Source organism: Lepidochelys kempii, chromosome 10 (assembly GCF_965140285.1).
Source record: "Lepidochelys kempii isolate rLepKem1 chromosome 10, rLepKem1.hap1, whole genome shotgun sequence".
NCBI classification, from domain to species: domain Eukaryota; kingdom Metazoa; phylum Chordata; order Testudines; family Cheloniidae; genus Lepidochelys; species Lepidochelys kempii.
The window spans coordinates 73,049,045-73,062,951 of NC_136389.1; the positions used below are offsets into that span (position 1 = coordinate 73,049,045).

At 45.6% G+C, this 13,907-nt stretch overlaps 1 protein-coding gene across 1 annotated transcript in view; it reads left to right on the forward strand.

Annotated features, from left to right (window-relative positions):
- Nucleotides 1-13,907, forward strand: part of ST8SIA2 (ST8 alpha-N-acetyl-neuraminide alpha-2,8-sialyltransferase 2) — a 38,642-nt gene that overhangs the window by 2,354 nt on the left and 22,381 nt on the right. The window contains exon 2 of the mRNA XM_073304211.2: nucleotides 13,268-13,330. Coding sequence (XP_073160312.2) covers nucleotides 13,268-13,330 — 63 coding nt within the window. The remainder of the gene's footprint in view (nucleotides 1-13,267; nucleotides 13,331-13,907) is intronic.

Here is a 13,907-nt window from a genome sequence, read left to right on the forward strand (position 1 = left end):
AGTTGTCCTTAGACTGTAAATGCTACAGGGCAGGAACCGGCTCTTTGTTACATGTTTGTACAGTGCCTTGTGCAAAGAGGTCCTGATCCCTGATTGTTGCCCCGAGATGCTACCACAATACAAATAAATAGGAATAATAATCTACTCAGGGGTGCCTCCTTGTTAGGGTTAAGGGGCATTGGTGGGGCAATGGAGCCAAGTTGCTACTGTCTTTTCTGCACCTGTTCTGGGGATATAATCTTGGCTTTTGGACTCGGGGCTGTGTGATTCCAGCATCTTTTGGAGACACTATGGGTATTTCTACCTTTCAATTAAACACCCATGGCTGGCCCATGTCAACTGGCTCAGGCTCGCAGGGCTTGGGCTATGGGGCTGTTTAATTATGGTGTAGACCAGGAGTTCTCATCTGGGAGTCGTGACCCTTCTAGGGGGTCACGAGGTTATTACATGTGGGTCGTGAGCTGTTAGCCTACACCCCCAACCTCGCTTCGCCTCCAGCATTTACAATAGGGTTAAATATTTAAAAATGTGTTTTTAATTTAGAATGGGGATCATGCTCAGAGGCTTGCTGTGTGAAAGGGGTCACCAGTACAAAAGTTTGAGAACCACTGGTGTAAACATTCAGGCTTCGGAGGAGGTGCCCTTGAGGAGGGTCCCAGAGCCTAAGCTTGAATGTCTACACAGCAATTAAACAGCCCCATAGCCTGAGCCCCACAAGCCTGAGTCAGCTGACATGGGCCAGCTGCAGGTGTTTAATTGCACTGTAGACATACCCTAAATGCTTATGAACAGGAGAAAGTAGCTGCATAATGTGCAAAAGAGAAGGGGGACAGCATAGAGAAACAGAACTTTTCAAAGTTTTCCAACAGTTCTTAATGTATCTTTGAGAGCAAAGTCGCTCTAAATTAGAGATGGCAGGAAGCTGGATTTGCATCCAGATCTGCATTTCAGCCCCCCAAATTCAAGAATGCTCAGATCCCAGGTTATGTTTCAGCCCCCCTTCTCTGCTCTCAATCCCCTCCTTTCTCTTTGCTCAGCTTTCTTGGCCTATTGAAATGAAAGCACAGTCTGTCATGTGTCCTCTGGAAGGACCAAGTAACCAACCGGGGCTGGGAATCAGGACTGGCTCTATTCCCCTCATGTCTTTCCTTGGCTCAGACATGCCCCTTGGTTATTGTAAGGAGAAGAACAGCTTGCCCACTTTTACACATGCCCTTCCCCCCAGCTCTGGAGTCGGACACTGGGGCCATGCGTCCTGTCCAGAAGAAGATGGCTCGTATGCGAAGGGGGTTGGATGGGAGGGGAACAACCTGCTTTTCTCACCCTCAAACACCGGGAAGTCTCAAGCATCCCAGTAAAAGCACAAATGGATAAAATGCTCATTAAATGCAAAGTGAAGGGTGTGAATATAATTGGCCGGGTGTCAAAAACAATCAGGCTGTTTTCAAGGACAATAAGTCCTCAGCATCACAGTCTAAAGAGTGGTTTCAGAGGAGCAGCCGGGTTAGTCTGTATCCGCAAAAACGAAGAGGAGGACTTGTGGCACCTTAGAGACTCACCAATTTATTTGAGCATAAGCTTTGGTGAGCTACAGCTCAGTTCGTCGGATGCATAAAGTGGAAAATGCAGTGAGGATGTTTTATATACACAGACCATGAAAAAATGGGTGTTTATCACTTCAAAAGATTTTCTCTCCCCCCACCCCACTCTGCTGCTGGTAATAGCTTATCCAAAGTGATCACTCTCCTTACAATGTGTATGATAATCAAGGTGGGCCATTTCCAGCACAAATCCAGTGTTTAACAAGAACGTCTGAGGAACAGTGGGGGGAGAGGGGGTAGGAAAAAACAAGGGGAAATAGGTTACCTTGCATAATGACTTAGCCACTCCCAGTCTCTATAGTGAGAGCTAAGGAGCAGGGGTGGCTGTAGCTACTGAAGTGTGACAGATGTTTCAGAGAAAGCCAGTCATTTAGTTTGTTTGTTTCTCAAGCAATCCTTCTTGCTGCTCCACGTATTATTAGCCGCCCCCACTTAGAATCATAGAATCATAGAATCTCAGGGTTGGAAGGGACCCCAGAAGGCCATCTAGTCCAACCCCCTGCTCAAAGCAGGACCAATTCCCAGTTAAATCATCCCAGCCAGGGCTTTGTCAAGCCTGACCTTAAAAACCTCTAAGGAAGGAGATTCTACCACCTCCCTAGGTAACGCATTCCAGTGTTTCACCACCCTCTTAGTGAAAAAGTTTTTCCTAATATCCAATTTAAACCTCCCCCACTGCAACTTTGCTGCAGATGGGGGCAAACTGAGGCAAAGAATTAAAACAGAGGCCAGCTTTAGAATTCAAGAACTACTCACTGCCAGGGCTGTGCTCTGACCTCCACCCCAGCCCTCTCTTTCTGCTCCGCGTGACCTGTGCACTGTTTTTGTAGCTGTATAACTATGTCCATTAGGGGTAGGATTTGTGCCAACAAGTTATTTTGATTCAACCCCTACCGTGGACACCAGATCATCTATTTAGTGAGTTATAATAGTTTCCCTTCTTGTATGTGAATAAGCTACGCCTTTATAGTGTCCACATTAGATGGGTTGTGCCACTTTGGCTGTATGGGCATCGTAAAAGAAGTGTGGGTAGGCAAGTCCATTCACCTCTCTCTGGTATGTTGCACTGGCATTTCGAATGACATTGGTACTTAGTTTTCAAAGACTCGCCTGATTCCAGGCTACTGGAACTTTAATCTTGTGGAGACTTCCTCTGCGTAGGTCCCTCTATGCTGTGTCCTTTGTTTCCCCTGAAATACTCAGAGCAAAGTTCCCTTGTAAGGCTTCCCTCTAGAACACACCTTGGGGAAGCTGTGACATGAGCGTGGCTGTTTTCTTATTCACCTTAGCCAGTGTAGTGTAATGGGAAATAATTGCCCTGCCCCTCTGCCTCTCACTGCAGGGAGAGACTAAGGCTGCAGTGACTGGGGGAATAACTATTGTCAGTTACTGAGAGTAAAAATGTGGTTCTCTTTGTGAAGTTTAAAGGGACAGCGTCCCCTAGCAAGTTCTGCAGGGATCCCTCCCTACCCTGATGATCCATCACAGACATTAAGGGAGCCCGTGCCCTTGCTGTCACCAGGTGACTTCGTCAATAAGCCATCCTGGTGCACACTTGACATTGAGTCATGCTTAATATGTATTAACGCTTTCTCTGCTGGACTAGACTGCATGCCTCTCAGCCTCCGTTCTAGAGAAAATATATACTGCTCTTTCAAATGAATGGTATTGCCTGTGATTTTTGGCCAGCTTGGAAAACTGGGGATGGCATGCTACCCTTTGCTAGTGTGGCTTAAAAGTCCCATTGAATCCCTCACTTCATCTGGATGTGCACAGAATAACAACAGCCTGTGGTGCCCATTTCCAGGAGACTGTGGCCTTTCCTCTCAGGCATAAAGCTGGCCTCTCCCAGCCATGCCTCCTGGCTGGATTATTGTAAACCTGCCCTTGATCCAGCTTCTGAAAGCTGTAGGGGCTGCAGAACACAGTGGCACCTCGCCCTTCGAGTGGTGTGGGTTTCTACGGTCACTCACCAGGTCTGTACTCTCTCTTGGCTACTTCTTCAGTTGAAAGTGCAACGCAAGGTGTTGCGGGTGAAAATGTTTGAACCCTGGGACCCCGTTACTGTCTCCTTATAGGCAGACGTGTGTCTGCTGCCACTGTCTAGAACTCAGCTTTCCCGGTTCAGTGGCAGACGGTTCTCAGTTGAGAGTCCCCCTCACAGTGCAACAGATCCTCAGCCTGGCCAGCTTCAGATCCCACTGCAGGGCTGTGTCTGGCTTCTGAGTGCTCACTGAGCATTAGCTGGTGCTTTGTCAGTGCTTTTGCTTTTGTTTCCAGTTTGCGGCTGTGAGGCAGAAGAAACAACAGGGGGTGGCTTCGGGGGTCAGTTATGATGGCTGAATGCTTGTATGCTTTAACTTGATTGTGTTGACAAGTCTGGAGTGACAACTTGAATTTATAACACTTCTGGCCCAGAGGATCTCTCCCTGTGGTCCACGGAGCACTCATGGTCTGCTTACGTCTTTCAGGCACTCTGATCTGCGGCTTCTGTCTCAGAGGTGAAGCACCTGTCAGTTTTAGAGTGATTTTTCTTCCAGTCCTGTCCAAGTCTCTCTTAGGGTTTTCAGGGGATTTTTTACCCAAGTAAACTAAAAAAAATCCAAAATAACCCGAGTCTCTCTCTGAACTCTGTGTGGCTGCTTCTTGTCTTCCTTTGCTGGGTGTTTCATTAGTGTAAATTCAGCTGTGATGAAGTAAGAGCAAATGGGGGAGGGGGGTTGCAGGCAGAGGTGTTCTGCGCCAAAAGGAGCCAATGCTACCATTGAAAGAGCTGCTGTAGGATAAATGAGGAATACCCCTTTGGCTGTACACATAGATGCATGGTGATGTGAAATGTGTGGATAATCCCACTTCCTGACACATGCTACTGTTTTTACTGTAAAACAAGAGTAATAATGACTGATAAGTCATGCCCCATTGCCGTTATATTGGGCGTGTGTGGATCTGAAACCTGACACTTCAGAGATGCCTGCTTTTTTATCCATCTAGCTCATTGTTTTAAGACAAGTTAAAGAGACAGTAAGATAGTTTTAGAAAGAGAAAGAGTCAAAAACCTAGAACCAAGATCACCTGGGGCTGGGTGCTCAATAAACAGGGTGACCATCCATCCAATTTTTAAAGGGACAATCCTGGTTTTGGGGACTTTTTCTTATATTGGCACCTTTTTACCCCCACTCCCTGTCCCATTTTTTCACAGTTGCTACCTGGTAACCTTACCCATAAACAGCAAGACAGATACCAAAGGAGACTGAGATAACACATGACAAGTGCTGATCTGGTTGCACCAAGTGCCATTTTCCCATCTGTTGGTTCTTTGGGTTGCATGTTTGAAAGCAACGGAAAGGGGTTTCCCATCACCATCAGTGAAAATAGATCCCAGCATCATGTCCTTGTGAAAGGCAGTTTGACGATTCCCTCTCATTGCCTCACTTTAAGCTACCTCAGCTGCACTTCTGTGTTTAGATTTGTTCCTTTCATACTGATTCTTCACTGATTTTCCCATGTCAGCACTTCAACATAATTCGCTTTTCCTCTCCCAGGCACTAGGCCAAGGTCTCGGTTCCTGTGTCTTCAGGTTACACTTGCAATGAGACAAACACGTATTTGTGACAAGGCAGAAAACTGAGGGCCAAATTCTGCTCTCGTTTACACTGAGGCAGACTGGAGTGGCTCCACTGAAGTCAGTATCTGAATGGCGTAGCCATGTCTGCATGGAGACTTGTAGAGCATTCTCCCACCACTGGTCTAGCACCAGTGCACCTCCATTGATGCAAGCAAAGTTGGGAGATATAGCATAGTTCAGAAGTCAGCATTTTTACCACTGTGTCTTGTAGACCTGCTCTAGACCTCATCAGTGGCTCATCTCCACCAGCACTCCCCTTGGTGCTAGCCCTGTTGGAGCTGCATCAGCCCTACAGCAAGGGTGAGGGAATTTCCCTGAAATGCTCAGCATGGACGCGGTCTCTAGAATTCAGTCTCATGACATTAGCAGGAATTAAGCTCACAGCTATAAAAATAGCATCTGATATTTAGGAAGGTTTTAACACTGAGGCTGTCAAGCTGTGACAACGCAAACAAGTGAGATTTTAAACATTTGTAAGCAAGATTTCAAATGTTTCATTGAGACACATTGCCAGGTCCTTCATCCCAGCAGAGAAATGCATTCACAATTTCCTAATCCCAAAAGAGAGAACCTCACTTGCCATGAGAGTGGGAGTTGACAGGTCTCTCTAATGGCCCCCACTCCAATGTCCTCTCAATCTTGGTCTTTTTCATACCCTGCAGTGACAAGTGCAAAGGCCACTGCTGAAAAGTTGGGCAGGGGGAGATGGACAATCTGCCACTATCAAATGTTCTGACTCCTTACAGTGGGTTGTGAAATGGGATACGTTCGAGCAAGATGTGTCTATGGTAGTGACAAATCTGGGCTTTGGGAGGAGTGGCGTCAGAGGAGGCCTTTAAGTATCTGACCTCAAGCGTCAAAACTATTGCTCTGATCCCCTCACTTCTCCACTGACTTTGGATTTTATTTCTGACTTGTGAGTCAGGTTAGTACTTACGGAAATATAGGACTAAGACAGGTGGTGAGAGCCTAGGATGACCAGATGTCCCGATTTTATAGGAACAGTCCCGATTTTTGGGTCTTTTTCTTATTTCAGCTCCCATTACCCCCCACCCCCTGTCCCGATTTTTCACATTTGCTGTCTGGTCACCCTATGAGAACCAGGCATACTGCAGGCCAGCACCCAACAAGCTCTGCAAATCACCTCAACCAGCCTGACCTGCAGAACCCGCTGCTGTCCCAGTCCTAGGCTACGCACAATTCTGCCAGTGCACCTCACTTCACTTCTGATGCCCACTGCTAGTCCATTCCTGGCTCCCCCATTGTTCTGTCCATTCGGTTCACTCCTCATGCACAGCACCCACTGCTGTTCCACAGCTCGCCTTGTCTTGAGCCAGCTGTGCTGTATTGCGATATGCTCCAATGGAGAACAGGGTGAGACAAACCAAATTAATTTTCAAGCCAGAATCACATGTCCAGAAGAAAGGTTCATGTATAAACTGAAGCCCAGCTGAACCATCCACAGTCAGGCTTGCTGGACTCAAGCCGAACTTTCACCAAACAGCATCACACCTGGGCATTGTCCCAACGCAAAATCACAGATCCAAGCACCTACGCATTTTGGGGTGCAGATGGGGATTTCATACTTTAAACCCAAATCTTACAGTTGGCTCCTATCTCTGTAAAGAGCCAAGCCAAAACCCCAAATCTACAGCTAGTCAGAAAAACATCAGTGAAACATTTTTGGTAGGAATTTGCCAATTCACCAATATCAAAAGGCTTTGCAAAGATGGTCTGATTTCAATGAAAACTTATCAAAGAACCCTGCTATTCATAATGGGGTGTTTACCACTAGTACCAATTCCTGTATGCAATGCCCAGCATCTCAGCTAAATTAATTTCATTCTCTGGGGTAACAGAAAGGCCATTTTTTTTTCTGATGTGGATTCAACCCATTCCAACAGGTGGATCTGATTTGTCATTTTGTGATGGGGTATGTCGGGGTGGGGGGTGGTATCTGGTTGTGTTAGCAACTGTGAGCAGGACTGTGTTTGCTGTCTGTATAAAATCTCTGTGTGAACCTGTGCCTGTGTCTGTCTGAGAATCTGTGTGTTTTCTGTCTGTGTGTGTATATCTATGTGTCTGCATATTGAGTCTCTGTGTGTGTGTGTGTGTGTGTGTGTAGGTGTGTCTGTGTATGCATGTGTTTGTGTGTCTGTCTGTAAGGCTGTGTGTCTGTGTATGAGTTTATGGCTCTGTTTGTGTAAATCTGTGCCTGAGTGTTTGTGTGTGTAAGTGTGTGTGAGTTTCTGTTCCTGCTTCTTACACTGTCTTCTTGGGTGACCATGGCCAAGTCACTTACCTTCCCTGCCCTATCTGTCATAGGGAGATGATCAAATGTACTTGGCTCAAAGGAGGGTGGTGGAACTTAATGAATCAGTATTTGAGATCATCACTTATAACCATGATACATTGTACCTTGATAGAACCTGTTTTCTGGGAATATCAAAGGGCTTGAATTTAGTTTAACAGTCCCCTACCGCCATGGACTATGTAGCTATGATTGTCTCCATTTTCCAAAGGGAAGAAACTGAGGGACAGAGCTAAAATGACTTGCCCAAGGTCACTCAGGAAGTCTGTGGCAGAACTAGCTATAGAGCCACTAAAACGAGGTGAATATTGCAAAAACGATCATTGAGCTTTGTTTGTAATTTTTCAGCCAGTTCGCTTTTACTGTGCCCTTTTTGTATTCATTTTCCATGAATATTCTAGTGAATGAGCTGACTGGCAAGGATGTTTATGGCAACTGTGAATTGTAAGTGGATATTGGAGTTTATTTCAAATTCGTAATCCTGAGAATTTGGTCCAGAAAACTGCCTCCAGAGTTCCACTCATCCTAATATGCAACGTGACCTAGTTGTCCAATCAAAGCAGACTGGAACTCGCATATTGAAAACTCACAACACATGGCTTGTGAATAAGCTACAGACTAAGAATGGTTCCCAAAGAAGAGTAAATAAATCATTTCAGAAAAAAAAGTGCCTTTGAGAAAAATCACAGGCTGGTCACAAACAAGTTGTGAATAGAAAATTCTTCAAATAAATTATTCATCATAAACGATTCATTCTACTCTAGAGTCTGAACTATGGGACAATCTTTCCTCCCCATCCTGTGATATATAAATCATGTCACCTTACATTTGTATACAGCACTTCTTGACCAACATAACACCTTCCATAGCCCAAATTCAGCTCCACCACCTCAAAGCGAAAATAAAAGGGCCTAGAGTACTCATCCATGATATAGAACTACCATACAGCTATGCTACTTGGTCACTGGGAAACCTCTCCAAACAGAAGTCAAAGAACCTGAGCTATGAGAATGGAATTGGGAAGCAGGTTAGTGTGCTGTGGGGCTGACAGTAAGATCAAACTGATAACACTTAGATCAATAAGTGAATACAGCGATGCAGCATTAGGAAGCTTTTTACATCAACGTCTGTCCGTATAACTTTAATAGTGGTTGGTCTTTACCATGTGAGGCTGAGAGATTTAAGTCTGGATTAACTGAGCAAGAGTAAAATGGGCTGAATTTCTGATTATTCCTTTTAATTAGCACTGCCCACCTTTTAGTATTTTCCTCTCTGCAGGGCAGTGAAGTGGAGTGGCCCAGGGGTATTGCCCTGCATGTGTTGTCTGTGAGCATGACAAACCTGGAAAAATCTTTTTCCTGTCAGGATCACAGTGTCTAAACAGTAGATTTGCTTGGACAGTCACCACTGGAGAGCTGCCCAGTGACCCAACTGGGAAGAGACAAGCAGCCCTGCAGACCATGTTCATGCTGCATGATGACTTGAACTGTACACTGAGAGGAGATGTGGGGAAAGTATCCAAATGTTAGAGTGCAAAGAGGAAAAGGTGCAGAGTCCAATCATATTTTTAGTATTTATTCACTGGAGAGAAACAAGATTCCCCAGCTCACACCATTGATCCATCAAGCCTGATGTCATGCCAAACCAGTGGTCAACACCTGAGGCTTTAGGTGATGGTGAAGAATAAATGAAATCAGCTCAGGGCCTGGCGCAGTCACCCTGGGCAGCATTTCAGCTGCCCGCCTAGTTCAAGAGAGTGCCACCCAGAATCCTTTATGCCAGCTGTGTGCCTGCTGCAGTGACCATGACTAGCATTGCAGATGTCCTCAAGTTGGGTATCTGCTGCATGTTTCAGCTGGGGAAATGAAACATTTGCCTGAACTCCTTCCATCAGGCCACACCTTGTCCCTCATTTGAGATGCCACCAGGTTGGAGACATAGGGCATAGAGTTCTTCTGCGATTCCCTTATGTGAGAGCAGTCACCAGAACTGGTTTAGATACCCTCAGGCTAGAGATGTAAATGGGAGGATACCTCTCCAACCCCGGATGGGCTTGGATGACTGGCATTCACATACCCTCCAGACTATGAGCTTTAAATCCACCCTCGGGAGAAAAACTTGACAAACGCTGATGAGAAAAAGGGGAAAGCAAGTACAAGAAATATTTACAGGCAGAACCGTTGTTTGTTTTCTCCTGAAGTTATTCTCCTATTAGGTTATTAACCAGCGAGCACTGGAAATAGAACTCTGCACAAGTGGCTCGGGGTGATCATCTGCCATGGATCACATTTTACATTCCCTCTTGTCACATGACTGTAGGGTCAATACAGCTTTGTCCTTAGGGAGCTGGGTTCTTCCACTGACATCATTCCCACTGATTAACCATCTTCTCAGCTTGACACAGCCGCAGCCACAAGGGTCTTCTCCCTCTCCTAATTTCTCAGGATTCCCCTTTCCTGTGTGTTGCAGAGATTTTGGGCAACCATTTATTTGTTTCCCTTTCTAAGCCCTTAATCCAGTTCCTATCTGTATTACAGAGAGTGTGAGGGAGCGTGAATCCCATTTGGGCGGTTTCTTCAAAGGACAAGTGTTTGAAAAGAATGCACAGATTGCACACTAATCTAGACTGCTCTCACACCCTGCGATGAACCCTATTAAAATGGATGCTTGATAAATGCTCTCTGAATGAATCAGCCCTGCCAACCCCTTGACGAGATGAAATAGCAGTTGATTCTCAGACTTGTCAAAGGAATGAAAAAGCTGTTACAGGAGGGATCCCTCCAGTCTGATAATATACAGTGTCCTATGGGAAGCAGGAAACTGCATATGGTGGCATGCTCCAAAGCAACATGTCCCAGATGAGCTGCTCAGAGGATTTGATATTAAGAGGGGGTAAGGATCCAGCTCAGATAAAACAAGGAACCTGTCTCCCAGTTCGCTGAGTTTTCACTCCCAACTTAAATTATTTCTGGAGGTACAGTACACTTTTCTTTTCTGTTGCTTATCCCCTTGGGACTGGTGCAGCTGGGCTGTGGGAGAAAAGAGGCCCGTAAGGGAATTTTTCATTAAAAAAAAAAATGTCCAGTTGAAAAGCTGAACATTTCAAACAAATCTTTTGAGCAGCTTTAGTACTTATAGAGCACAATCATCTAGTACCTAGGCCATGGGCACAGAAAACTAAGGACAAAAGATGTAAAGCTGTTATTTTGCAATAGGTCTAAGAGAGTTACATGCCCAACTCCTGTTGAGCATCAGTAGGAACTGGGGGCCAATTCCCTGAGAATGCCAGGCTAAAGAAGGAGTGAGCTCGGCAGTCAGCAGATTGGACACTTGTCCTGTTTTTTCGCCCTCTCCCCTGGTAGAATGTTGCATTCGCCTAGGAGCCAGCATGAGAAATGTCTTATCTCCGGCTCCCAAGAGTCTGACTTTGGGAAGATCTAGTTTCTGTGTCTCTGGTGAGTGCAGTGGTCTCAGGATTGTGATTGACAAGGCTTAATTTGGGTAATCTAGTCCAGCCCATAATAGGCTGTACCAAATAGTCCCCATGATTTCATTGAGACTATTTGTGGTAAGGTACCACAGTCTGACCTGAAGGTTTTCATAGACTAATACCAGGACCTTGAATTGGAGCCAGCCTTGGGCACAGGAAGCCAGTGGAGACTGTACTGGTGTGATGTGTTCTCCGTGACTCGCCCAGGAGGTGGGCTGCTCTCTGTTGGACAGGATGGAGATTTTTGGTTGGCCTTAACTGACAGCACAAGATAAAAGCAGTTGCAGGAGTCAAGTCTAGAAGTGGATCTTGTTAGCCACATCCTCTTCGGAGAGTGAAGCGTGAAGTCTCCTGGCGACCTGGAGATAGAGGAAGGCATTCCTAGCCACCGCTGCTACCTAGTTCTTGAGAAGCAGAGATGTATTTAGTGTGACCCTTAGGCTGTGCACAGCTTTGATGATCTGGGAGCCAGACACCTGTGATGGTGGGTGAGGTTATTATTAATAGAGCTGGTTGGGAATTTTTCTGATGGAAAATGGAGTTTTGGAAAAATCAGAATTTTCTGGGGACAAATTATGATTTTGCTGCAAATTTTTGATTTTCCATTGGGAAAACTGACATGACATATTTCCTTTCAGGTCAGTTTGAATGGTAATGTAATATTTTGGATTGTTGTACTGACCCAAAACATTTATTTTGAGTCAGTTTAACATTAAACTGCATTTCTCTATTGTGGCATGGTGCCTCATGGGAGCTGAAATTTGCATTGCTTGATAACACCATTCTGTCCAGTGGGCTGGGCTCTCTGGCCAGACTACAGCTTCCATGATGCAGTGCAGTCCTCCCTCTGACTAAGCTGTGTGGCACATTGTAGGTGCATGATGGGAGGTGTAATCTAGCCAGGGGTCTAGTCAACATGCTGGTAGCAGAGCAGGCCATGGAATCTGACCATTTCTGCTGAAGTGCTCTTCTGTACATTGTAAAGGATGGGGGCCAGGGCTGACCACTGAGGCACTTAGCCTCTGAGGGCTGGGGAGGATAAAGAGCAGTTACTCATCACTCAACTGGAATCTGCTGGAGAGAAATGATCAGGACCAGGTTGGAGCCATGCTGTCCACCCCAGCCAGGGCTTGTAAATGAGTCAGTGGGCCCTTGGGATCCACTGTCAAAGGCTGAGATTCGGCCTGTATCCATTGCCATGGGATGGTCATCCATCAGGGTCACCAAAGCTATTTTTGTGAATTATTTGTGGCAGTGGCAGACACCATGCAAAAACCTAGCGCTCTGGGCTGTTTTGATGTTAGTTTGAAACTCAGAGTATGAACCCACAGAAACAAACAACCAAAAAAGCACCCTCCTCCATTAAACTAGTCCTTCCCCTTGCCCACGCTGACAACATTCTAGGGACAGGACAGGATGGGATGGGGACTGAGGAAAAAGAGGACTCCAGTGTACGTTCTCAGCCTCTGGATCCCACCTGTAAAACTGGACTAACATGAAGTACTATGAAATCCTCCGGTGAAAGGGGCATCTACAGACACACACTTCTATTTGGAGACTGGCCCAAACCATGATATTCAGATCAGGATTCGGATCCAAATTTCCTCTCTATGAAGCTGTTTGGGTCTGGGATTCCAGCCCATCTGAGGATTTTTTGTTACTACATATGACCATTGGCTGGAAATTTAGCTCCTATGTGACTCTCACTTCTAGTCACTGTTATATGAGCATGGCCAGGTGAAAAAGGGTGTGGCTAGGGAATCCTTGCTCCCCTCTGATCCGCAGCTGCCACATTGGGCCAGTCAAGTGTAAGTTAGAGGGGCATGCTGGGAACTGGGCTGGACTGACCCGTGGCCTACCTTAGGATCAGGGTAGCATAAAGGTGGTTTAAAGATCCTGTGCTGCCCATCCCCGTCTTGCTCCACGTGCAGCTTGTCAGGGTGAGAGGATCAGGCCCTTTATTTGAAGCCTATGGCACTCTGAAGTGGTTAATGCACATGACTTTTAACTGATTCTTTGGACTACCAGAAGAGGGTTGCTCCCCACTTTTGGTTTAGTCACAATGGGGCACCACTCTGAAGAAGGGCATGAGAACCCCTTCCCAAGCGCCCCTAGATGTTGCCATTTTGGATGGTGTGAAGTGTGAGTGTTGTAGCAGCTTTGAGGATCTCTTGATTGTTGAACAATGCTTTGCAAAGAGGAGCTGGGTTTATAAATAATGCATTTCCTTTGTCTTGCAGGAATTCTGGAGGCAGAGGTACAATCATATCAGCTGTGAACAGCTTACATAGCAAATCTAATAGGTTTGTAAATTAGATTTTGTGTTCATTTGTTTTTGCTCTAAGGCAGCTATTAATCTTCTTCTTCTTCTTCTTCTTTGCTGCATGGTACTCTTCCTATTTAGCAAATGTATCTGTTTCTTTTCCCTTCTGCTTTACATTTCTTAATCATTCTCCCCCCTCTATTCAATGCAATAATTATTTGCAAAAATGACCAAGGATCTGCAAGTTGCAGTGATTGAGAATATGGAAGAGAGTTACTTATTGTACAGAATAAGTCAGCGGGAAAGTTGCCACCTTTGCAATTTTCCACCATGGTATTACAAAAGGGATTTCTTTCTATGACATCAGACTGTCATTCTGTTGCATCATAATGGCACTCAATGACACGGAGACATCACTCCATCACAAAGTCATTCTGTGACACTACAGGCATTCAGTGCCTTCTAGGTCATTTGCAAGATCATCCCATGTCATCACAATATTGTTATGTGCTATAATTGGGTAGCTTGGGTGTCATCGCACTGCATTGTGACATGGCGATGCCACACACTTCATCAAAATACGAAAAGCATCAAGCACAAAAAAAAATCAGTTATTG